Here is a 27,531-nt window from a genome sequence, read left to right on the forward strand (position 1 = left end):
GGGTCCCTACCCACACAGGTTCAATTCAGGAGGTCCGGGTGGGGCTGGAGACTTTGTTTTTTTAAGAGGTTCCTAAGGGATGCGGAGGCTTCCGGTGCACACTTGGAGAACAATCTAGATCAATGGTATTGATCAGTGTCTCCATGAATGATCATGGGGGACATACTTCTTCCCCAAGTATTTCCTTTTTTTTTTTTTTAAAGAAGTAGTTTCCAGTGCTACCAGTGAACACTGAGGGCTAACCGCATGCTGCAGCCACACACCAGGTGATTGTCCTGTGTGGTGGGTGCTGGGTGCTTTTATTCGCCCCCTTCCAGGGTGCGATAGGTTAGACAAGCTGCCCAGGTCCCCACAGCTAGGAGGTGAGAGACCCCAGGGCCTGGGTCCTTAGCTACTGCAGGCGTTGGGCTCACTTCTTAGGAAACGTTCAGACAGAAACATTAGAAACATTAGGGTTCTAGGTATCCCAGCTTAACCCCTTCCTCCTTCATTTGGGACTTTAGTCTTCATCCTGCCTCCTGTGACAGTTGAAATATTTTCTCCTTCTTCTTCTTAGTATCTCACGTTAAATTACGGGATATTTATTTATATCAGAATGTTTACTGCTCTTCAGCAAGGTAAGTATACTGAATTTGTTCATATGGTTACATTTGCTTGATTTCGTTCACTCCGAGATCTCTGCTTACCTTCTTCTGTGTGCCTGTGTGTGTGACTGTGTGCGTAAACCATCCTTTCTTTCACGAGAAAAAGGTGATAATGATGTTTCAAGTTCTTTTAAAAAAGATTCTTCCTTGGCAAAATAAAAAGTTGGTATCTTTTTGACAGTCCTCAACATTTTGAGGAAAGGGTGGGATTTTTGGTAACATTTCAAACCCTGGGCCCCACGGGCCTAGATCACTGATGATCTGAAAGTTCTGTAGCAGGTGTAGTTGGTCTCCCTTGGTTCTCTGCATTTGGCTTTTCCAAGACACACACGCACGCATGTACACATACCCACGCACACGCACATGCACACACACACGTGTGCACACGGGCACGCATACACTTTTTCAAGCTAATCATCTACACAGGTGGGTGGGAGAAAGCATGCCGTTTGGGTTATAAAGTCTGGTTCTGTCTGTAAGTTGGTGGACAGACACCCCAAGCACATGTTGGCAACGAGACCCCAGCTTCTAGTCCTGTTCCTGGGTCTCTTCTTTTCTGTGGAAAAATTCTGGGCCGCCTCCCTTCTCTCAACATTGCCTTATTTCAAGGGTTAGCTGACAAGTTACTTCCAATTTTTTGATAACATTTTGAGAGATGGAAACTTTTGCCAAAGAAAATTATTCTCTCATTGGTGTGTTGTGTATTTTTAATATTCCATTAGACTCAGTCCACTTATCTCTATAATTTCAAATTGTACCCTATCACTTATGGGCTGCAAAAAGATTTTCACAGGCAAGTTCAGTCCAATTGTGGGATGGTGTGTTTATCAGTTTCCTCAAAATGTCATCTAAATTCATATTTCACATTCTAAGATCTGTGCTGTGTTCTCTCTCCATCTCGTAGAGCAAAAAATTACACGCATTCAACTATCACTTCTAATATGAATAAAAAGTGTTCTTCACTTTATCTATTTGAAACCAATATCCCTGAAGAATTTAAACATCTCACTTTTTTCTTTTATTTCTCACAAAATAGCCCCAGGAGAAACCCATCAGACACATCTGAGCCATCCATTCAGAGGGCTACGGGCGCAGTCAAGAAAGCAAATCCCATTTGTAAAACAAGGCAAAACTAAAAAAAAAAATCTATTAATGTTGAGTTAATGACAGATGCAAAGATGTGCCAAAGGCATCATCAGGTTTCTGATACTCTGTCCAGGTTCTTGCCACCTGGCCACCTATCAGCTGTGTGACCCTGGACAAGTTATCTACCCTCTCTGAGCTTAGTCTCCTCATGTGTACCGTGAAGAGGGAACAGTTCTCCAAACTCAAGGAGAGTAAGAATTCAATGGGATTTCATGGAAAGTATTTGACCCAATGCCTGGCTCACACTGACTCTTTAATAAAAGTTAGTTCCTACTACTAGTACTACTTTTTATTGCCAAATAAGGACTCTTTGATAAATGAAGTTTGTTTCATTCCCTCTGATTTCCTAACCTTTGTATTTATATGTTTTCTTCCCCCCTGCCAGGAACAGTCATCCTCTTCCTCGTCCCAGAAACTGTTTTCCTACTCTCTAAGTCAGAGGTCAGAGGTCCATGGGCCACATTGGGCCCACGACCTGCTTTTTTTTTTTTTTTTTAATTTTTTTATTGTTATGTTAATCCCCATACATTACATCATTAGTTTTAGATATAGTGTTCCATGATTCATTGTTTGTGCATAACACCCAGTGCTCCATGCAGAACGTGCCCTCCTCAATACCCATCACCAGGCTAACCCATCCTCCCAACCCCCTCCCCTCTAGAACCCTCAGTTTGTTTTTCAGAGTCCATCGTCTCTCATGGTTCTTCTCCCCCTCCGATTTCCCCCCCTTCATTCTTCCCCTCCTGCTACATTCTTCTTCTTCTTTTTTTCTTTCTTAACATATATTGCATTATTTGTTTCAGAGGTACAGATCTGAGATTCAACAGTCTTGCACAATTCACAGCGCTTACCAGAACACATACCCTCCCCAGTGTCCATCACCCAGTCACCCCATCCCTCCCACCCCACCCCCCACTCCAGCAACCCTCAGTTTGTTTCCTGAGATTAAGAATTCCTCATATCAGTGAGGTCATATGCTACATGTCTTTCTCTATTTGACTTATTTCGCTCAGCATAATACCCTCCAGTTCCATCCACGTCGTTGCAAATGGCAAGATCTTATTCCTTTTGATGGCTGCATAATATTCCATCGTATATATATACCACATCTTCTTTATCCATTCATCTGTTGATGGACATCTTGGCTCTTTCCACAGTTTGGCTATTGTGGACATTGCTGCTATAAACATCGGGGTGCACGTAGCCTTTCGGGTCCCTACTTTTGTATCTTTGGGGTAAATACCCAGTAGTGCAATTGCTGGATCATATGGTAGCTCTATTTTCAACTTTTTGAGGAACCTCCATACTGTTTTCCAGAGTGGCTGCACCAGCTTGCATTCCCACCAACAGTGTAGGAGGGTTCCCCTTTCTCCGCATCCCCGCCAACATCTGTCATTTCCTGACTTGTTAATTTTAGCCATTCTGACTGGTGTGAGGTGGTATCTCATTGAGGTTTTGATTTGGATTTCCCTGATGCCGAGCGATATTGAACACTTTTTCATGTGTCTGTTGGCCATTTGGATGTCTTCTTTGGAAAAATGCCACGACCTGCTTTTGTAAATAAAGTTTTATTGGAACCTGGTTGTGCTCATTTATTTATGTATTGTCCATCACTACTTCTGTGCCACAATGGCGAAGTCGAACATTTGCAACAGAGACCATATGGCCCACAAAACCTCAAATATTTACTGTGTGGCCTTTGACAGAGAAAGTTTGCCCATCACTGCTGTAACCTCCCAGCTCAGGACATCCCACTCCTGGCCACCCTCCTCAGCCCTCTGGGAGGCAGACCCTGAGACCATGATTTGGGTGTAAATAGCTTATCCAGGAGATGACCCCAAGAAGCACAAGGGAGGAAGGGGAGAAGTGAGCCAGAAAATGAAAAAGCCATGCATGGGGCAGTGATGAGCAGGTCACTGCCATGGGCAATGGGGTTCAATCCCACAGGGAGACTGCTTACAGCAACCTCGGAGCTGTCCCACTCGGAGGGTGAGGCTGGGGTATTCGCCTCCTTCTTCTCTCTCAAAGGCTCAAGGCTGCTCCTGAGCATTAACTCCCGAGCAAACTGAGCATGGGCTCATAGTGAGACAAGGCCCCAAGAAGGCAGTTGCAGGGCTGGAGAGGCCAACAGTCCACTGGGATGGTGAGTGCTGGGGGATCTGGGCGGCCACCAGTCTAACCCAAGAGGCAGGGCCGATGGGTAATCAGGTATGAGGGGATGCACGATTTACCTCCAATTTCTCATTCCATCTCCTCCCTGCCCCCCTTTGGGACTCCGGGAAGTTGTTGAACCAGGGTCACTAGAAGGAAAATACTGCCCTGATTTCATAGATTCTACAGCTGCTAATCAAAAATTATTTTTAAATTAAGTGATGAGACTCGAGGTCAATTTTTACTTAAAAACAGAGATGTTTGGGCACATGCCATGAGACAGGATCAGGCAACTCAGAGAGCCATGCCAACAGGCAGAGTAGTAGTAGATACGAACAGCCTAGCTCAGTTAAGCATTTCAACTGCCTTTGGAAAGGTTTTCTTGGTTCTCTAATTCCCTCCGAAAGAAGCAACCAATTATCATTATTCTACTGTTAAGAATGGGATTAGGACTATACACTAGTTAACACTGCTTTTAAACCCTGTTAAAGGACTTGGTCTTTCTGGTCAAATATGCTTTGAAAATATCGTGGGCTTCACGCGTATTTGGCTGAAATTTCCCCAAGTTCCTATACATCCTCTTCCTTCACGCAACTGTCTTCTGAGTCCCTATTAGGAAGAACGCTTCTGAAGTACGAATACCTTGCAAACCTCCTCAAGAAGCCCAGAGTTGACAGAGGAGAGAGAGACGATAATCAAAACCTTGTTTTTCCTCGTGATACCTTCATGAATAAGATGACAAATAATTTGCGTGCCAAAAGGAAGAGGGTGCAGTAAATTCTGCCGAGGAAGGCTGAGAAGGCTGCACAGAGGGACTGTTGAAACCAGATCTGGAAGGGTAGCGGACACAAGCCTCAATGTTAAGAGGACACAGCATATGCGTCTAATACCGCTGCTGCCACATGACCAACCTCCCCAACCTTCCTGCACTAAAGCAATGGCGGACACTTACTACCTCACGCAGTTGCTGTGGATTAGGAATTCAGAAGCCGCTGAGCTAGATGATCCGGGTGCCATGTTGCTCCTGAGCTAGCCATCAAGATGTGGGTGAGGCTGTAGTTATTCAAAAGCTTATCAGGCTAGAGGGTCTGCTTCCAAGATGGCATGGTCGCAACGCTGCTGAGTCAGTGCTGGCTGCTGGAAGGTGGCTCCAGTTCTTCGCCCCAAGCCCTCTCCGTAGAGCTACTTGGGGGGTCCTCTCAACATGGCAGCTGGCATCCCCCACAGCAAGAAAGAACAACAACAGTCTAGGCCTGGAAGGCTCACAGTGTCATTTCTGCTAGATCCTATTGGTAACACAGGTCATCCCTCTTCAACTTGGTGGGGTGGGGGGCTACATTACGGCAGGGATACCAGGAGGTGGGAATCACTGGGGGCCATCTTGGCAGTTGGCTGCATTAATATGCAAACGTAGGAAGTGCATCATCCTTGAGGGACAGGGAAAATGCTGGTGTCATCGGAATGCAGGATGAGTTAGGGAAATAGCGGCAGGAGACAAAATCAGAAAGCGTGGGTCCGATCCCAACCCAGCACTCCAGCCAGCCCTATAGCCTTCAGAGTGGAGGAATGACCTCAGGCTACCTTTCATTTCTGATGGTGTGGACTGGCTTCCCTGGCCCTTGGCTACAGGATTTGCGAAACACTGTATCGCTTTAATCTAGCAGCCAGGTTTCTGTTCCTTTCCTAGAACCAACTGTTGGACTCAATCAACGGATTCGTTTGGGGGCCATAAACCCAAAGTTTAAAATTCACAATCTGATGAGTTTTTTTTTTTTTTTTAAATTTCATTTTCTATGAAGAGAATCGTTGAGAAGTGTCCCTGGGGACCCAGTATGTGGGGGCCCTGTGATGGTAGACACAGGGGAGGCAAAGACATAGAGCGGCCATCAAGAACGTCTCTGTCTAGTAAGAGGGGGCAGGCGAGTGGACCTGGCCGATGTGGGCTCTCCTGGAGGGAAGACGGGTCTACAGCAAGGGAGGGGGGATAGGGATGCAGTTCCTCTAAGCCAGGGACTTACACGTTTTTGTGCCATGGATACTTTAAGTAAGTCTGATGAAGCTCGTGGACCCCTTCTCAGAATATGTTTTCAAACACATAAAATAAAATCATAGGATGGCAAAGGAAGCTAATTCTACCGACATAAAGTTATCAAAGTGGTAGGAAAACTAACGTGTTAGTACAAGTCTTGCTTTAGCAGCTTATCCATAACCAGATCTGGTGTTCAGTGGAGTAATCAGATTCATTTCAATACGAAATTGCAGTTAATGGTTAATGAAAATAAACTTGAAATGTTTTCTCTTCCACGTTCATGTGCCCCCACCTAGAGTCTGTCCACAGACCTCAGATGAGGACCCTGGCTCTAGGGGAAGTTATAGGAAGTTTTTTACAGAGAAGAGAGATCTTAAAGCAAGAAATTCTCACACTTTGTTTGAGGCTGATTTTTTCCTTTTTAAAGATTCCACTCTCATGTCCCCATGGGACTTACTTGGCAGGACACTAATTGCTTGCTTGTGTGAATATATTTCCTATTTTTAAAAAACACCGCCATAAACAAATGTTATTTAAGAAAAACATTCTTTGAAGCCACGACTCTTGTCATCCTGGGAGACCAGGTAATCTCATTATCTGCTCTAACACCAGCGGCCACCAGGGCCCGAGCTCTGGGCATCTGGAGGAGGCGCTGAGGCTGTTACCTCTCACCTGACAGCCGCAGGGCACAGCGCACGCACTACGCAGAAGGGACACGGCTCCAGGAGTGGGGTCCCATCTTGCTTGGCGGAGAACACCAAGTCCGGGTCACAAATATCTGGCTCAGCAGCAAAGGAAATTGTCAGGAAAGCCTTGACTGTCCTCCTTCGCCCATCCAGCAGCAGGGAACATTTGGCACACTGAGTGATTTCAGATGGCATTAACCCTTTCCTGTAATAGGAAATTTGCTGTGTGCTGTGCTCAAGAAACCCCTCCAAAATTCTTCATGCACAGTGAGCCCTCCCAAGTCTCTAATTCAATCACAAAACACTAGCAAATTTATTTGCCCATAGACTCTTGGCTCTCTTTGTCAATCAGCTTCATTGTGACCAAGCTTATGGTTTGGTCTGCAGTTTCCCGTGTCTTGTTCCTTAGTGGGTTCTAACGTGGGAAGGAAAGGCAGGACACTGTTCCTTAACCCAGCACCTCAACACTACAGCATTTATGTGAATGAAGCAAGACCTCACCTTACACCCTTGGCTTAACTGATAAGGATGTGACCATTCTCATCAACGTATATCAAGCACGTACGATGTGCAGATGTCCACAGGATGCAAAGATCACACTCCTGTGTAGACTCTGCAAGGCTGGGTGTATGGAAGGAAGGAGAACTGGGAGGCTCTACTGTGCACTCGATGAGAGCTGATGGAAGCCACCACTTGAAGGCAACACTGGCATTTCCCTCCATGACTCTGGGGGGCTGGCTGGGTTGGAGGGCAGCCCCTTAACCTTCCAGAAAGGCCCTGGGCCATGCCTTATAAAGATATGGTTGAGGGGACTCCACCCTGGTTACAACACATCTAGGTTGTCCTCAAGTCTTGTCATTAGTTTGTTACTGGTGACAATGCCCCCTATGGGTGGAGGGCTATCTGTGTGCCACGGCTGGATACTTCACAAGTCATGACCTTCAATCGTCCAAACCACGTGAAGCAGGCTGTATCAGTTCCTTACGGCTGCTGTAACAAATCGTACAACTTCGTGACTTGGAAATGACTTGGATTTATTACCTCACAGTTCTGGAGGTCAGAAGTCTAAGGGGGGGGGTCTCACTGGTGACATCAAGGTGTTGGCACGGTTGCCTTCCTTCTGGAGATTCTGTGGGAGTGGTGACCGGGTTTCCTGGCTTTTTCCAGTTTCTAGAAGCTGCATACATCTCTTGGATGGTGACCCCTCTCTCCATCTTCAAAGCCAGCAGCAGAGCATCTTTAAATCTCTGCCTGACTTTGACCCTCCCGTCTCCCCCTTGTAAGGGCCCTTGGTGGTCACGTCAGGCCCAAATGGAAAACTCAGAAAAATCTCCACATTTCGACATCCTTGACTTAATCACACCTGCAAAGTTCCTTTTGCCCCATAAGGTCACATATTCGCAAGGCTCTGGGGATTAGGATGAGGACACCGTGGGGGTCATTATTCTGTCTACACACAGGTCACGTTCTGAGCTCCATTTTAGAGGTGAAGAAATGGAAGCTCAGAGAAGTGAAGTAACTTTTCCAAGGTCACACAGCTAATAGGATGCAGAACCCAGAATCCTCCTCAGGGCTCTAGAATTCCCAGACGCATGCTCTGAGCCATTTCACCTCACAGCCTTGCTAATGGGAGCGCTGAGCGAAACCAAGTCAAGTTTCTCAAGGTGTGAAGAGGCTCAGAGCAAAGAACAAAGAAATCCCTGATACAAGTTTCATAAACTCTAAGGCTGTCCTTGAGTTGTTAAGATTTTCTCTTCAATAGGGCCCCTGCTTTTCTCTCAGCAGCCTGGGGGAGCAGACGAAGCAGAAGGTTTTGGGTCAAGTCCAGCCCCCAGGCTCAGCGTGTGAGGCAGGCAAGTCACGTCAGCCCTTGGGAACACCATTAGCCTTGTGATAAAACGGGCAGTCCTGGGCATGTTATGACCCTCATTTAATGCCTGGCCAGAAAAAATGGACGCTGTCATTGTCCACCCAGTAGCTGCCCAGAGAGAGTGCAAGATACACTTCCTTGCATATATCATGAGCTAATCTAATAACAAGATTAGGTAAGAATGGAGCAGTCCCTCATTTCTTCCCCATCCCAGAAGCCTACAGAGACAGGAAAACTAGAATTAGGGCCCAAGAAGTCTTCCAGAAGAAGACTTCCAGAAAAATAAGTCTGCAAAAACAGTTCATAAGACACAGGAGAGAAAATATCTAAAAGAATTTAATTTTGATTCCTGCTTTCAAGGTCCATAAATAGAGATGCTCTTCATTGAATTTCAACAGTCCTTTCTACAGCTGTTCTTTGCAAAGGTCAAAAAACATTCATTTCCCATGGCTGTCTTAAAAACACAGAAGCACACACCACAATATGTCTATTAAGCTGCCTGTTGGAGCTGGTGACGGGAGAAGTGAGCACCCGGTCAGTGCGTGTTCTTAACGAGGAAAGCCACGACCGCGGCCGGCCGTGTCACTTAAGGAAATGGAAATGCTTATCATTTCATGTGCGGAAGTTTTGACAAGATTTACCCTAAAAACATTCCTTCCTGACATCTGAAACGTGTTTTTTGTGATCACTGCAATATTGGTGGAGGCCCCGGGGCCTACTACGACTCCCATTGCTTTGTCACTGATTGAGCTGGCTTACATAGAAATCAGTCTCAACTCCAAGGTGACAGTCCTGCTGCCCCTCGATCCATCACGGTGTGGCATCCTAACCTGGCCGGAATCCCCTGTCCTCAGGGTCCAAGATACAACTGCTTTTTCAAGATGATGAACAGAATTGTATTTGCATTACCAAGACAGTACATGGTCACTGTACCCAAACTAGAAAGTACAGAGAATACCAACACTAACCCGCACCTGCTACTCTTCCAAGTCTATGCTTATATTGATTCATTTAATCCTCATGACAACCCTTTGAGGGAGGCACATTATGATTCCCATTTTGCAGGTAAAGAAACTGAGGCACACCTCCAACCATAATGGTTTTGTTCTCTATATTGTGCTACTTCCATACCACGGAGCCCCCTGGGAGCATTAGCAGGGATGTTGAAGAAGAAAATTTAATGACATGGCAATAATAATTATGGCTACCAGTTGTTCAAGCTACTAACATTCCCAGTATCACAGAACTGGGAAGAGGTAGAGCTGAAATTTGAACTCAGGTCACCTGGATCTGAGACTGTCATCTCAGACACTGTGCTGTAAGAAAAGTCAGATCCTAAAAGGACCACTCTGAACACATTCACACAAATCCTTTCACATCTTGGACCATGACGCCATATGTTATTGACTGAATGTTTCTGCCCCTCTAAAATCGTATGTTGAAGCCCTAACTCCCCCATGGGGTGGTACTGGAAAGTGAGGCCTTTGGGAAGTAATGAGATTTAGATGAGGACGGGAGAGTGGGAGTGGGACCCTTGTTATGTGGCTAGTGTCCTTACAAGTAGACGAAGAGAGACCAGAGCTTCCTCTCCCTGCATGGGAAGATAGAGCAAGAAGGTGGCCATCCACGATTCTCACCAAGAACAAATTGGCCAGCGCCCTGCTTTTGGATTTTCAGCCTCCAGAACTGTGAGAAATACATTTCTGTTGGGTAAGCCCCCCAATCAATGGTATTTTGTAATAGCAGCCTGATCAGAATAAGGCGATGTACATATACAAACAAAAAAGAATCACAGCTTATGTGATGTTTTGCAAAATGCTTGGTAATATACTGTGAACATCTTTCCATGTCATTATACATTCTTTTACCACATCATTTTACATGATTTAATGGAATTCCAATATAGGAATATGGCATGATTTATTGAACAGATCCCCAGTGGTTTGACACTTAGTTTGGTTCTTTAGATAAAGATCCAATGAAACCTCCATTGATGAATGCTTGTACACATTTGACTATGTGAATTGCTGTGTCAAAGAATAGAGGGGCATTTGTAAAAGCCATTTGAATCTTATTGCCAAAATACCCAACAAATGAATTGGACTGATTTGTATTTCCACACTAGGGCAGGAGAGAGCCTTTTCTCACAGCCTCTTTCTACTGGGTTATAGGGGCCACCTGAGCTCAGTAGCCAGAAGAAGGCCACCTGGTGGGCATCGAAGGCCCAAAGCCAATCAAAACAAAAGTTGCTTTAAAACCTCACTGCGTTTTGCTTTCCTGTGTTGAAAAGAAGTTTCAAAATCGATTTCCTCTGTGAAAGTACCATCCAGATGGGAGAAGATATTTGCAAATGACACTACAGAGAAAGGGTTGATATCCAAGATCTATAAAGAACTTCTCAAACTCAACACCCAAAAAACAAATAATCAAGTCAATAAATGGGCAGAAGATATGAACAGACACTTCTCAAAAGAAGACACGCAAATGGCCAACAGACACACGAAAAAATGTTCATCATCATTGGCCATAAGGGAAATTCAAATCAAAACCACATTGAGATTCCACCTTACACCAGTTAGAATGGTAAAAATTGACAGGGAAAGAAACAACAAATGTTGGAGAGGTTGTGGAGAAAGGGGAACCCTCTTACACTACTGGTGGGAATGCAAGTTGGTATAGCCACTTTGGAAAACAGTGTGGAGGTTCCTCAAAAATTTAAAAATAGAGCTACCCTCTGACCCAGCAATTGCACTCCTGGGTATTTACCCCAAAGACACAGATGTAGTGAAAAGAAGGGCCATATGCACCCCAATGTTCATAGCAGCAATGTCCGCAATAGCCAAACTGTGGAAAGAGCCGAGATGCCCTTCAACAGATGAATGGATAAAGAAGATGTGGTCCATATATACAATGGAATATTACTCAGCCATCAGAAAGGATGAATACCCAACCTTTACATCAACATAGATGGGACTGGAGGGAATTATGCTAAGTGAAATAAATCAAGCAGAGAAAGTCACTTATCGTATGGTTTCACTTATTTGTGGAACATAAGGAATAGCATGGAGGACATTAGGAGAAGGAAGGGAAAAATGAAGGGGAGGAAACCAGAGGGGGAGACGAACCATGAGAGACTAAGGATTCCGAGAAATAAACTGAGGGTTTTAGAGGGGAGGGGGTGGGGGGGATGGGTTAGCACGGTGATGGGTATTAAGGAGGGCACATATTGCATGGAGCACTGGGTGTTACACGCAATGAATCATGGAACACTACATCAAAAACTAATGATGTACTGTATGGTGACTAACATAACATAAAAAAAATAAAATAAAAAGAAAGTATCATCCAAATAAATAACCAATAATATTGATTCCTATAATGGGGGAAAATGCATGAACTTTAGGGACAGGCTGATATAGGTTCACATCTCAGTGATGTTAGGTGTCCCCATCTCTGTACCCACTCAGCTCAAAGAAGAGCTCCCTCTCTGGAAGGCCTCTCTCCCACCTCTGGGTCCTCTCTTCCCCTGGTCTTCCTGCTCTTGGGGCTCTGATGTGACCAAGAGAGTCACTGAAAATGGTTTCATCCAGTATTTAGTTTGTGTCTGTTTTACTATTTTTTGACTGAACTCATTGTTTTAATTATTGAAATCAAATTTTGAGTTTAGAATTAATTAACAAGCGTCTGAAATGATTTGTTTGTAATCATGGGGAAATGGGATGGTTGTTACAGAAAAATGAGATCAGGCCCATCATTCATGACCTAATTCCTGAACCTAGAATCCAACCCCAAGGTGATGATTAGTAAGTGGGTTCAGTATTTTGAGGGTGGATATCGACACGTGAATACGTGCAACAACCAGTAGACGAAACTTGTACTAATTGACCATTCTGACCAAGAGTTTGATAGAACAATGATGGCCCACAGGTCAAAGCCAGCCCACCATCTGTTTTTCTATGGCTCATGAGCTAAAAATGCTTTTTATATTTTTTAATGATTACACTTTAAATGGTTATATAAGTATCTACATACATTCTCAATTTTGCCTCTTAGTCCACAAAACTTAAAATACTTAATATCTGGCCCTTAAAGAGAAAATTTCCAACCTCAAACTTAATAGATGTTCCTATACATTGAAGTCCCTTCATTGTTGAATGTGACAGCACAGCGCCATATATCCAATAGAGTTGGCCATGCCTTTAGGACACCAAGTCACATTACCAGCAAACTTTTATCCTCTGGAAAAATATAGCAAATGGGATCCCTCCTTAAACAAAACTGAAATATGGGTCCCAGGCGCTTTGAGATGCCATCATGTCTTGAAGTGGTCTATTGCTAGCTTGCCTTAATCTAAGCCTTGTAGCTTCTGGTCATCTTCCCTTAGGACACTTTGTAATGAAAGCACTCAGAGCCACCGTCCTCCCCTAGGTCCTGGCTAGGAACCAAGCATAGTAAAGGCAGGTTTGAAAGAGCTGCTTTCCAAAGACTCCACCCACTTTTCTTCCCTTAAATGACTGTTCCCAACGTGGTGAGAAGCAAAGCTTTCCCCTATTTTCTCCACTGGTCCAAAGCCAGGATGGAACTAGACATTCTTTCTAAACTGGGGTGTACCTGTTCAACCGGGACTGTGAACAGGGATGAGATTTAGAGCGATGTTATTGAAGTACAGTGACTAGAAAATGTATCTGTGAAGTAAAATGTGCCTTACCAGGCTAATTATAGTTCTTGGCTGATTAAGAAAAATACATGCTCTCTATTTGTTTTGAGAGAGAGAGAGAGGGAGAGCGAGCATGTGGAGGGGGAGGGGCAAAGGGAGAGGGATAGACTCTCCAGCAGACTCCCCCCTGAGAGCGGAGCCCAATGCAGGGCTCGATCCCACTACCCTGAGATCATGACCTGAGCCAAAATCAAGAGTCAGACGCTCAACCCACTGAGCCACCCAGGCGCCCCAAGAAATATATGCTCTCTAAAAGAACTGTTTCCCCAAAAGAAAAAGTTCTTCAGTTTTTAGGGTACTTCACATAAAGTAAGATGGCGAGATTTAAAATGATAGAAAAACAGAAATACTCTAAATTCATCATCGTCCTGCATTTTAAGTTATTTTTACCATATTAAAAAAAGAGAGAAAAGAAGATAAAGTTCAGAGAATTACACATTTGTCAAATACAAAAAGATGAATCTCTGTTAATGACAAAGCTAAGTGTCTCTTGATTCAACATGTGCCAAGCAACTACTGATTGTCTAATACTCTAAGATGCACAAGAACAGAGACACAAGATAGGCTGTTGTTTATTCAGTTATTAACAACCTGCAGAATATGGATTCAAGTGGTAGCTCCTTGTCTCTCCCCTTGAGAAAGCTAGAAATCAGCTACTCATCGTTCACCAAGGATTTGACAGCTGCCTCCAAAATGCCTCTGCTTTACTGCTGATCGTCCCCCCTCCAGCTTGCCAGCATTCCGGGTCCCAGCTCTGAGAGCGCCGTGTTGAACGGAGCTGTGTTTAATGTTTAAATACGGTCGGTGGTATTGCATTTACATTAGGATACATCCGTAATCCTTAGGATGACATTCGAAGCCCTTGACAATCTTGTACCGACTCCCGGCCCTTGTCTGGGATCTCCCCGGGACACCCTCAACTCCCCATCTCTCTTCAAGTAATGCATGAACGTGCCGCGCCTTTGCTCACGCTGTTCCCCTCCCTTGATGCCCTTCCCACAACTCCTTCACTGCAGCCTTCCATCCACCCATCAAGGCTTAGTTCAAACAGCACACCTTCCTGTGCGTTTGCTGCTGCCGGCTCAGCTAGGCAGCGCGGTCTCCGTGTCCCTGACGCCCAGCCTCTGTCACGGACGCAGCAAACACTGGTGGGTACTCGATACTTATGCGTCAGTGTTTGTCCCTGGATTGTGGTATGTGGACTACCTCAGTGTTTCGCTGAACTTTCTAAGCCTGCCAGGCTCCCTGCTGTGTGGCCAGAGTGTAAATGGGCTCCCTGCTCGAGGAAGAAATCCCCCCTCCACGCTGCTTCTTCAATCTCATTGTCCATCATGAAAATAACTAATATCCACTGATATTTACAGGGTATTAAGTGCTTGACGTATCTTATTTGATCATCCTGCTAAGCCTAGGAGGTGGGGACTCTGATTATCCTCATTGTGGCAGATGAAGAACCCAGGCTTGGACAGGCTAACTGACCTGCCCAGTTCTCACAGCTGATGAGGGGTGCAGGTGGGTTATGAATCCAGAGACTCTGAGGTTGGCTCCCCTGCCCTAGATCCATGGCTCTCAGACCAGATTTCAGCCAGGCTGGGGTCCTACTGGGCGACTGGAAATAGCCTTTGCTTTCATGGGTGGATAGGCCAACCTTGGAGGAGGAAGGGAAATGCTTAGGGGCACCAGCAGAGTGGAGATTCCCCACGGTCTCCTGCTAGAGTCGATCCAGAGTGGGGACGTGCGGGAGGCCACAAAGGAAAGCCCTGCCCTCGCCACCTCCAGGCCCTCTGCCATCAGCAGAGGGCCGGCACGTCTGCAACTGAGGTTTCAGACCCCGGGGGCTTCGCTAGCATCATGCCTCATTTTATTTGCTGACACAACAGAGCAAGTGTGACTCACCTAGGGGGGTTCACCATCTGTGTTTCATTTGCAAGGATAATGTGTTATTTTAAAAATAATAAGACAATTTATTTACATCTACATTTCCCCCCCTCTATGTTCTCAGCAGCAAGTGATAAAAAAAAAAATGGAGAAAATTATCCCAACAAAAATATTTATGAGTAAATAGCTCACAGAAATGGGGAGGATGCTGTTATCTAAATAATTCTGGTCCCACCCACCGAAATAAGGAAGGAGAATATTCCTGACAGCATGACTGAATTGTGTGTAATTACTGCCAATGTTTTAAACATGATGATAATGAGAAAAGTATTAGCATTAGATCAAAGTGGCCTGAAAACATTTATTTTCCTGATAGAATGACGGTTATTTCTTTCATTCAAGGCACAGGAGAAATGCTACCCCTTATGATTATTCCTTTAGTTTTAGGCAGCTTGACTTAATATCATCATTTTCACAGATTCCTTTACTATGTTTCTGGGGACGTGGTCTACGTGACAATATTTTAGCTTGGATCATCTTGACCAAGCACATAGTTCTCTTTAGACTTGCAGCCACATGTCCAGTTTCATTGGCTATTTTGCACAGGATGCTCTCCCATGTTCTTGGGTTTTCTCTGACATAATCAAGGACTCCTGAATCTCTCATAGCAAATACATGCGCATAAATCTAAAAATAAGTCTTATGTGACACTTACCATGGAAAGAAGGAAGGAAATTCTCTGTTCTCCCTTTTGGCCTAAAAATTGGGGGCATTATAAAGTTTCAGAAAATCTTTTACCAGCTGAAAATGGAAAATAAATTACATTCACAGTTCTAGTATCTCTTACTGTATGTACATTTTTATGGGTAGGCTACCACTTTCCTTAGATCATCTGGAGGATAATACATATTAGGCTGAAGGGGAATTCAAAGATAGAAAAGTGCTCAACCTCCTTAAAAAGACTAATGATACTCTTCACTATGCAAGTGTTAAGATAGATACTTTAAGAGCCTCTTTTGGAAAATGTTTCTGTTTGTTAAAAAAAAGAGGAAGAGGAAGAAGAGAAAGAAGTAGAGGAGGAGGACCAGGAGGAAGAGGGGGAGGAGGAGGAGGGAGGGGTAGAGGAGAAGGAGGGGAGGAGGAGAGAAGAGGGAAAAGGAAAAAAGGAAGAGGAGGAGAAGGAGGAAACCAAAAAGAACCTCCCCTCCCCCCACTGACCGTTAGCTACTCTGAGTGGTTTCAAATTGTGGCTGTGTTCAGAAAAGTTGGCAGATTTCAGCTGATGAATTTCAGTCTCCCAGCCAAGATGATCAACTAAATAAAGCATTTATCAAACGTTAGGGACCTTTATCTGATTTTATTTTGTAGTGCAGCCAGACATAGTTTAAAAACATAGACAGAGCTGTCAGAATGAGGGGCTGAGTATGGTTATGGAAAAGAATAAAACAGTGCCCCAGATGAACCCAATTTCGTTCAGTAGGATATATGGCTCTTATTTTCTCCAAATGTTTCCCCAAACATTTAAGCAAGAGACACAGATCCTCACGCCCATCCTATTCACCAGGGTATTTCTTAGAGCCTAGTGCAGTCCTGACACAAGGTAGGTAGAAGGTGAATAAATTAGATTATTGGATGATCACACAAGGGCAAGACCAAGCTCTCAACGAAAATAAAATCATTTCCTCTGTTTGTATACCCATGCTAGGGTGTGGATCTTGCAGTAAATTCTAAGGTCATCTGTAAGCTATTTACTCATAAATACAAACTGAAGGAACATAGGTTATCCATCCATTCTTCCATCATCCATCCATCCATCCACCCACCCATCCATCCAACAAATCTTTACCGAGTGCCTATTATTTACCTGGCTCTAAGCTTGGCAATGAGAATACAGAGATGGGACAAAGATCCAAGATCTCTTTCTCCGGGTAGTTTATATTCTGGCATGGTTTCAGAAAAAGTAAACAGAAGAGCTTGTACTGGAAAATGCACGTTTCCAGGTGAAATCTGATGTCTATGCACACCGAGCTTATGAAAACGGAAGGACGTATACATGGTCACTGTAGCTGCTTTCATAATTCAGCTGCGAATCTGAGGATTTCCAACAAAACCCAGCCCAACATCGGGAAAACTGGAGAGGTCTGATTCACAGGATAAAGCGAGTATGGTCTGCACAGTTTGGAAAGAGTCTTTGTATTGGCAACATGTGGGTAGAAACAACAGTCAAGCTCTCAGCGGTAGCTGATGGGAACTGGGGCCTCGGTTCTCAGCAGCCACAGAAAGTGTGACACGGGGTAATAGCTGCGTTCGGACAATGGTTTCCTGTTTGCAAAACTGGAGGAAGTCATGCACATCTCGAAGAGGTGATAGAGTTGGTGGTGCAGATGTCATTATCATGGTCATTGCTGATGAGGAAATGGGACTCAGAAGGGTTAAATGACTTGCCCATGGTCACATAGCTGGCCAGGTAGGAAACTGACTCTCTCAGGCAGCATCCTGCGGAGCAAATCGCACCTTGAAGATATTCAATAAATGTTTTCAGTAACTATAGCCTCAAGGTTGGGAAAGACATTAAGGATATAACCTTTACTGATTAACTGGATCCCTTCTATGACGTCCTACCAAGGGCAGTCTGTTCGAATACACCCCACAATGGGGAACTTGTTACCCACCTTTACAATTCACTGCTACAACCAATAATGATGGTTATGTTAGCTCGTCTTTAGAACAGACAATGTACTTTATGTACTTTGACACATCTGATCCTCACCAACCCATTTGAGGTAGGTGCTATTATTCTCAATTCATAGATGAATAACTCAGGCAAGGAGTGGCCAAATAACTCACTGTTATGGGTTGAACTGGGTTCCCTAAAAAGATATGTTTAAGTCCTGACCCCTTGTACCCATGCATTTGACCTTATTTGAAAATAGTGTCTTTTCAAATATAACCAAGTAAAGATGAGGTCATTAAGGTGGGTCCTAATCCAGTATGACTGGTGTCTTATGAGAAGACACAGGCATGAGCAGAGGGAAGATAATATGCAAGCACACAGTCAGAAGAAGGACATGCAAGGATGAAGGTGGGGATTGGAGGCATGTGTCTATAAGCCAAGGAAAGCTAAGGATTGCTAGCAACCACCAGAAGCTGGAAGAGGCAAGGAAGGATCCTCCCCTAGAGACTTCAAAGGGAGGCTGGCCTGCCAACACCCTGATTTCAGACTTCTGGCCTCCAGAACTGTGAGAGAATGAATTTCTGTTGTTTTAAGCCCCCTGGTCTACGGTACTTTGTTATAGCCATCCTGGGAAACGAATATGCTCAGCTAGGTGGAATAACAAACGATGGGGTCAGGTCCCTCCTCTAAGTCATACACTGAAACATGGTCTCCAAAGGCAAGGATTCTTCACCTTGCTGTACATTTGAATCACTTGGGATTTTTTTAAAAACTACTGATGACTGTGTCCTACCACCGGAGACTCTGATTTTGTGGCTCTAGGCTTCTGCTGGAGCACTCTGATTTCTAAAGCTCCTCAGCCAAGTTTGAGAACCTCTGTCCTAGTTGACTCCATTTCTCACCACGTGGAGACCAGGCAGAACAGATCCACCAAATCCAATGGCATCTATTTGGCAAGGGTGGCCCGTTGAACCGGAAGCCAAGTTCATGGTTAGGAGGAACCGGAAGCCAAGCTCATGGTTAGGAGGAAAAGGAGGGGGTCAGTCATGGGTCCTCAGAAGATGGAGACAGTGGGTGAGCTGCCTTCTAGCATTTTCGCATGACCCAAAGCAGGTGAGCAACAGGCAGGCTCACTCCCGGCTCTGGGCATGCACGGTGGGTCCAGAGGCTGCACTACCCCGAACGCAGCAGGAAATGAACGGCAATGACCATGCCAGACAGCAGCCTGCACACACACAGAGATGCCACACATGCCTGCCTCTCTCCCTCACACCCTTCCTGCCCTTTATTGCTCAATAAATATTTGTTGGGCATCTCTCATGTGCTAAGGACTGGGAATGTGGCAGGGGACGAGAAGGACACAATCCCTTTCCTCCTCAGAGTGTGGGGAGGCACTCAGTTGAGTGAGGGCACCGGCCTCAGTTGGCCCTACTGGAGACATCCTGAGACGTGAGGTGGGAAGAAAAGGCAATGACCAAGATGGTGACGTTAAAGATCATTTGCCGGCGTCCTTGACTATCCTCCCTGACACGCTCTGTGATGAAGTAAATGTGGGAAAGGTGGGTTCAAAGACAACAGTGCCCTTGGCCTCCCCTGAAGTTTTACCTCACCTTCCAGGGTCCTCCCTGGGGACGTACTCATTGAAGAAAAGGAACTAAATGGAAAATCAAGGTGAAAAATTTATGTCCTATCAACTGAGCTCACTGTGTCAACCAGGAGGCTTCCAGAGCCTCCACTCCCAACCAGGTGGGGCCAAACAAGAGCACACTATTTATTTAATCACAGGGGCCCCGGCTCTGGAAGGACTCCCCGACCTATCTCTTTACACCCACAGTATTCCATGCGTAAACATACTGTTTGAGATCCCGGGCCCAAAGCCACAGTAACAAAACAACAATCGGTTTGAATCCTATCAAGGTTTGCAGGTGTCCCAGTGGAATATTGTCTTAAAAATAAATGGTGCGATCATGTTTTCAATGGGCTGCTCAGATGGTCTAGAAGTAGACTTGAAAACCTCACCCAGGACAGGACACCTACTCAGAAGTTCTCCGGAAATAATGACCAACGATTCCATAAGCCTGCTGTGGGAGCCCATCCTGGGCACTTGATCACAGGAAAGTGGCAGTGAGGTTAGAAGTCTGATGTGCAAGCTCTGTCCCTTTAAAGATGAGGAACGTGGAGGCACGTTTCAGCCTTTCAGCAAAGTTGCTAGAGAAGCTTACAGCAGCACTAGTAAATAGACAAGGCTTGCCTACATTCAGGGACGTTTCTTTCCTTCAGATCACACTGATGTTGCCTGGGTCAGCAGTGAACTCTGGAAACCCTCACAGAGAAGTGACACTCTTTATTCATTTTCATTGATTTTCTAATTTCGGTTAAATTGTGTTTATCTTTTTTGGAGGGAGCCATTTATGTACTGTGGCCAGAAACGCTTAATTCAACTCCCATAATTACATACTTATTGGGAGTTAACAAAAACCCAAATGAAGGGATCATGAGCTTAAAACACATCTGTCCCCAAAATAACCCTTAAAAATGGAATAATCCATTATATTATCACTTCGGTCTATAAATAGAGACTTACAAAACATTTCTGTCAGTAGGAAGAGAAGCTGAGCCAGAGAAATCACTGCATTTCGACTTTGCCTTGTAAAAATTTGCAAGTACCTCTGGGAGAATTGGGAAAACTGCTGTGTGCATGTGTGCGTGTGTGAGTGTCCACACGCACGTGCACATGCATGCTGGCAGGGAATAAACAGAGGTGGAAAGTCATTCCTTGCCTCCGCAGGAGATAATACAGCATTGAGCCGTCATAAACATGGGGCTGGAAAGAGAACAGGACACGACATGGAGGAAGTGGACTCGGTATGTTCCTTTTCCCCCCCTTTCTTATTTTTAGCTAGCTACAATCACATTTTCCAAGTGACAGCCGTGATTTCAATGCAGATCCTCATCATTGTCTTCCTCCCTTCCAGGAATTCCCATTCCTAGCTATGGATTCCCACCCCCGGAGTGCAGAATCTTAGTGCCATATCCAACTCATTCTTGCCTGTACCCCCAAAAACGTATACTGCAGATTTTCAGGAGTGCCCTAAGTGTGCTAGTAGGCACTGGGGCTCCAGACACGCAAAGGATCACAGTCTCTGTTCTCCATAGCCATGTAGTCAAGGTCAACATTGCCCACCAGAACTTTCTGTGATGGTGACAATATTCTATGTCTGTCCTGGCTGATACATGTTTACATTTTCATTTCAATGAATGTAAATTAAAATTTAAACAACTGCATGTGACCAGTGGTTACTGTGTTGGGCAATATACATCTAGACCCAGAGGAAGGGGATATTCTTTAAGGAGACCCATGACAGCTTAACGGAGCATATGTGTACAATGGCTACAGGTAAGTGCAGTCTGAAGCTGGGGGAACACCAAGGCGGTGGAAGACTCAGGTCTCAGGAAGACTCTTCTTTTTCTTTTCTTTCTTTTTTTTTTTTTTAAGAGACAGACAGAGAGAGACAGAGCAAGTGAGGAGGGGCAAAGGGAGAGGAAAAGAGAGAATTTCAAGCAGACTCCACATTCAGCGTGGAGCCCAACATGGGGCTTGATCTCATGACCCTTTAGATCACGACCTGAGCCAAAATCAAGAGTTGGATGCTCAACCGACTAAGCCACCCAGGCTTCCCCTCAGGAAGCCTTTTCTTAAAGGCAGTGGCTCTAACTAGATTCTTGCAAGAAGCTACAGCGTGGAGAGTCAGAAAGGAGAGGAGAAGGCATTTCTGACCCAAGGATTTGTTTAATCAAAGACATGAGGTGAAAAGGCATGGAGCCCATTAGGGAAACCCAGCAGTTACTGTGGGGCAGGTGGTGCTTGCAGGTCAAGGGTGATGGCAGGGGTCATGTCTGTGGGATGATGTCATGTTGGGAACAAAGAATCCCAGGAAAGGAGCAGACTTGGGGTGGGTGGAGGGGGTGAGGGACAGAGGGGAGTCCCTAAGTTGGTTTAATAAACTGTGTTTGAAGGGCCAAGAGTCTCTCCTATTGAGCCCTGTGGGGAGTTGCAGAGGGTGACCTGGAGCTCAGAAGAAGGGCCAGGTCCAGGGGGCACACACTGGGGGACATAAGCGGGGCAGGAACACATGCCCCACGTACATGGGACTGGGACCATCAGCTCCATCTGACTGTCACATCTCATGTAACTGATTGTCCACATGTGGAAACTGGGCTAAAATGTCCAAAATTTGTGATTTTCAGGAAGGTTGGAAGTTGGAATTTTTTTTAAAACAAATATGAAATCTAAATATTTCCACATGGCAACTAATGGGAAAGCTTGAAAGCACCCTAGGCAAAAACAAAGAGCAAGAGTGTGGACTGACTGAGGTCCCTGGGTCACCTCTGTGTGTCACCTGACCTACAAAATGGGTGAGGGTTCCCAGTGCCAGCCTAAGGTTGAAGCAGGAGAGGTTCTGGGGAAAAGAGTGGCACACACAGCAGAGGGTTTGGGAAAGAAGAGAAGTCAAAGCCACCTGTCTCTGTGAGCAAACACAAAGCCACCTCCCTCCCCTTTGCCCCTCTTCTACCTTCCTGCTTGCCTTTCCTTCCTTCGTCCCATCCCCTCCCTCTGGCTGATGGGTAAGGAGAGCTAAAGTCCCATCACAAGAGCTCATGAATAAGTGCTTGGTGAGGAAACAGAGGCATCGGGTTGAATGACTACAAATAATTCCTAAGGATGTGGCCTTTTACAGTGTGTGTTTTTGGGGTTCGCAATTCCCTTTATAGATTTCCCTACCCAACCATGGGTAAACATTTCATGTCCACTCCTCCATATAAAGTGCCTTTGCCTGAAGCCCCGTATCTTCCCTCCTGTGAAAGCCATGCTCGATTCTCATGAAAAAGAAGATGTGTGTCTTTCAGCTCACCTCCCGGTCCAGCAAGGCAGGTGACACGACAGTGACGATGTCCCCTTTTTCAGGATCGATGTAGAACATGTTTGGAGACGGCTTGTCAGGTGTCTGCTGTCGGATGTTGTACCGCAGGAGGGCATTATCTGTGGCCGGGTCGTCTGCATCAAAGGCTGTCATCCGCATCACTGTGGTCCCTGAGGGGACAGGACAGAAGGGCGGGAGATGGTCACTCAGGGGACAGTGATGGGCCAAGATGCCCTCTCCCTGGCAATGGCCACGGACTGATGTGCCAGTCGATTTCCACATTAAAACAGAAAGCATTTCCAGAGCCCTGTTACATTTTTGCTTTTCTTTTGCTCGCCCTCCTCCTTCTGTCACATTAAAAGGCCTGAAATAAAGAAAAGAAATCTTTGCTGTTCAGCAGACTGACAGCTTAATTTTTCCTTCTGCTGATATGCTGTTTATTTGCATGGGCTCTCATTCAATTGTGGATGTGGCTGCATGACAATGGCCTTTATTTTAAAAGCTCTTATTGAATGCCTACTACATGTGGGGCCCGGGTCTGGTGATGAAGACACAGAAGGGGGCAAAGGCATTCTCTGGTGTTCAGCAGGTCAGAGATTAGTAAGAGAGACAGCATATAAAAAATAATAAACCATAACAAGTGCATTGAGAGAGAGCATTATGAATACACAGGTGAACAACCTCATCTAACCTTGGGTTCAGGAAAGATCCCTGGTGCAGACATCTAAGAGGTGAGTAGGTGCAAGCAAGGTGAAGGAAGAGGGCTCTCCATAGGAAAATATGGAAACATGAACAAATATTCTTTGAGCCCCCACTGTGTGACACCCACACTGCTGTAGGCACTTAAGATACAAAGACGATGTAGAGATGAAGGTGATGTGGACTACTTGGTTATGTCAACAGTTGATAAGGATGTCAGATGCTGGGTCTTGCTCACACACAGCTGATGTGATGAAGAACTGGTGTTAGCCACTTTTGGGGACAATTGAGCAACAACTAGTAAAAAAAAAATACAGTCACCCATTTGGCATCTACCATCAAGAAACACTTACATGTGTCAATAACGGGTTCCCCCAAGGATGTTCCCCATAGGACTATCCATCATGGTGAAAGATTTGGAAACAATCTGACTCTCTAAACAACAGAGGAATTGCTAACATGATGGGATTCCCCACACTATGAAAAATTTTGTAGCAGTTTGAAGAAGATTGTAGGTCTAATGTGTTCTAGCATGGAAGGCTCTCCAAGATAGAGTGTTATGTGAAATTATCAGGTTGAAGAATGTTATCCATAGTATGGTATCATTTTTGTGAACCTGCTTGCACACAGAAAATGCCACAATACTTTATACATATATTTTGCAGGTACAGTTTCTGCCATAAAAACAAAGCAGGCCTAGAAAAGTGAATTTCAGATTGGTTATGGTGGTGTGGGGGAGCAAATCTTGCCATCCCAAGATATGCCTCTTTGGCATATTGATTATTTTAAGCTGGTTATTTTTAAGAAACTGCAGACACAAAGGGAAGGTCTGAAAATCAAGTGGAAGTTACCCCTTTTGTAAGAAGCATTTACATCTATGAGGGAAATCTCCATTTGTGAGGGTATCTCCCTCACTGTATCAATAATAGGAAGATGAATCTAAATCTCTAGAAACTGTTATCAGTGCAGAAGGCCGGATTTAAATCTGCATAACAACCCTACCCTGTTGACTCTACTTTTCCTGGTTACCTCCCATAACTGACCCCTCCCCCATCTTTAGCTGAAGATGGTATTTAAGGTGATGGCTTTAGCCCTTTCAGGAAATTACTCCATTTGCCTGGATCTCTCCCATGTATATAGGAGGTATACAGGTTGTTAAACTTTTGTTTGATTTTCTCCTATTAAGCTATCTCATGTCAATTTGATTCTCAGACAAGCCAGAAGAATCTTCAAGGGCAGAGGAAAAAATTTTCCTCCCCAATAGTGGCTATATCTGGGTAACCACAAAGGGGATTGGGATTAAGGATGGTGAGGAGGAGGTAAGACTTTGGCCCAATCAATACTATTCTGATCATTTTTACAAGGAGAATGTACTGCTTTTGTGATTAAATTTTAATACAAAAGGGTCATAATCATAAATACTGTTAATCTAAAAAAAATAGCCAGTTATCTTACCAGCAAAATGTGTTATTCAGAAATAGCAGAGAACTGCAACTGAGGACCTGCAAACTACTGCAAAGCCATAGGCAGTCCAACAAACAAAGGAGAGTACCCTTATTTTATCAGGAAGGAAGAAGTTGGGAGGGGTTGTTTTGAAGGAAAGTCCACTGGAGGAAAGTAAGAGTTCAAAGTGATGACAGTTTCTCATTGGCTGAGTTTTAGGGGTGGTCGATTTCTTGTATTAGAAGCAATGTACATCCTTCCCTGTTGGGACCTGTAATTGATGATTCTTTCTAGTTGATGATTCTTCTGTTGGGTCTGTAATTGACAATTCTCCTTGTAATTGACATGGAGTGGTGCACTCCCCTTTCCAACTTTCCCCTTGCCAGCCTCCCTGCTCCACTTTAGTGAGGTTTCCCTGTATTGATTTTACAAACCCAACAAAAGCATGGGCTAGAGCAGAATCAAGCACATTTGCCTGCTGGTCTTGACAATTGTGAGCTATCGTATTTGGCTCAGAGCAACCTGCCCAACTATGATTTCTCATTGTAGTTTACTCTTCTAAGAATAAAGGGCCCACCTGTGGATTCTGACCCGTTCTGGACCCACAAAATGTGAACTAATGGGTAAGAGATGAAAGCAGTACAGTCTTATAGTTCCCAGCAGAAATATTCACATGCAGAAAATATCGAACTTTAAGGAAACAAAAATTCATCTGGCTCAGGTGCCATCCTGGTATTCCTCTCCTGTCTATAACAGTGCTTCTCAGACCATCAAAGGCACTTTATTTTTTCCCACAATCAGAATCAGATTATCAGCCATTAGGTCTGATTGATCAGGCAAACAAGGGGATCTGACCACCCTAAGTTTGGATAGATTTCTAAAGCAGTGTCAGTGTTGCCACAAGGCCAGATGCTTCAGGCACATTTTCTATCCTACCATGTTTCTTTGCCCTTCTCTCTTTCTTTGTGAAACTGTCACAAGGCAAACCTTGGGGTCCAGTGCGAGCAGAGATACTGCTTGGCTTATGCATTCCCCTTGTCTTGCCCCTTATCTTTGGAAAATATCAGCAAACAATATGGCACTTTGTTTCCTATTGAGGCATACAATGGACAGGGTCTTTTCTCAACCTGATGGTCTAGGCAGCCTCTCCCGGTCTAGGAGCATTAGTGTGAGGGGGTGACACTTAATTGCCTCCCTGGTCTAGGAGAACAGGATTCCCTCATGAGGATCCTGTCAGAAATCAGAGGCAACTTTCAGGCCTACAGACTCACCATGGATGTACTAAGTGAGCTCCTTGGGGCCAGAGGCATGAAGGAGGTCTCGGCACTAACGATTCCACAAGAAATGGTCTCTGGTTAAGTGTGCATGACCCAGTGCCTTGCACTTTGTTAACGTCTAATGAATTCTTGACTGATGGAATCTCTGCCCTACTTCATCTGCTTTTAATTGAAGTCAGAGATGAACAAGCAAAATAAAGTATAAAAATGAAGTCGTCACGACTTGCACGTGTCACGGCTTGCACGAAAAAGATGAGAGGGAGAAAATAAGACCTCTGAGGCTAAGGAATTTTCACTTTTCACCAGGAAAGTCACTGATGATGTCTTTTTGCATTATTATTGTTAACAGATTTCATAACATGATAGGACAAAAGGGTATCCTGGGATATTCCCATGTTTATCCAGAAAATGCTTTTTATTTTAATGAATGGGTCAGGAGAAAAGGAACTTGGTCTTATGCGTTGCCTCTGTCTTAGCCCAGATGTGGGTACAGAACAGGATTTCTGAGGCCAGCCTCCATGGAGACTGAATGGTGCCAAAGTCATGTAAATAGGTTTGTAGCATTGAAGGAAACGACTCTGGGGTAACACTGAGGTTCAAGTCTTGCTGTGTGAACACGGGCAAGTTTATTCAGCCCTACCCAAGCCTTGGTTTCCCCAGCTGCAACAAGAGGAGATTAGTGACACTTTCGTCTTTGGTCTCTGTAAGGGTTCCATGGGATACTGTAAAGAACTTGGTACAATGCCTGCATGTTAGTGTTTGAGGAGGATGCCTTTTCTTATCAAACCTGCTCTAGGTTCTAAGCCATGATGACAGTGCAGGTGATGGCCTCAGACGACGCAGCTGTCCACAGAACCTGGTACCCGCTGCAGCAGGGTGAGCCCAGGGGCCGATCGCCTCTGAGTTGCCCTGCCTCACCCTCTCCCTTCCACCCTGCCCATAGGGGGAGCTACTGTGGAGATCACAACTCTATGCTAACACATACACATGTGCGTGTGCACACGCACACACATTCTGTAGGCTACATGGCCTCTCTGTGTGATACTCTATAGTTTTCCTCTACAATCAAGGTTCTATCCCGAGTCCCAGTCCATCTGCTGGGCCCAACACCCTGCTCTTGACAGCCTCTCCCCTGGGGGCTGGATCATGATGTTCATACCTCTCGGTTCTGCAATGGTCAGATAAACCTCCTACACCAGCATTTCCTAAACTGTATCCAAGGAACTCTGGTTCCATGGGATCAGCAGAGAAACCAAGTTGGGAAATATGCACTAACCACAGTTAAGCAAGTTTCTATCCTGGAGGACCTCTTAGTGTCCTTAGTAAGCAAATGCATATTGTAAATCTCCAAGAGAGAATAGAATTGGCAGCATTTCCCTAACTTCTCTGTTGATA

General features: G+C 44.9%; 1 protein-coding gene across 1 annotated transcript in view; it reads right to left on the reverse strand.

Moving 5' to 3' along the window:
* The window catches only part of CDH13 (cadherin 13), a 993,622-nt gene that overhangs the window by 215,640 nt on the left and 750,451 nt on the right, over positions 1 to 27,531 (reverse strand). The window contains exon 7 of the mRNA XM_032389728.1: positions 22,709 to 22,887. Within this exon, the coding sequence (XP_032245619.1) occupies positions 22,709 to 22,887 (179 nt within the window). The remainder of the gene's footprint in view (positions 1 to 22,708; positions 22,888 to 27,531) is intronic.

This window comes from Phoca vitulina, unplaced genomic scaffold, assembly GCF_004348235.1.
Source record: "Phoca vitulina isolate PV1807 unplaced genomic scaffold, GSC_HSeal_1.0 scaffold56, whole genome shotgun sequence".
NCBI classification, from domain to species: Eukaryota; Metazoa; Chordata; class Mammalia; order Carnivora; family Phocidae; genus Phoca; species Phoca vitulina.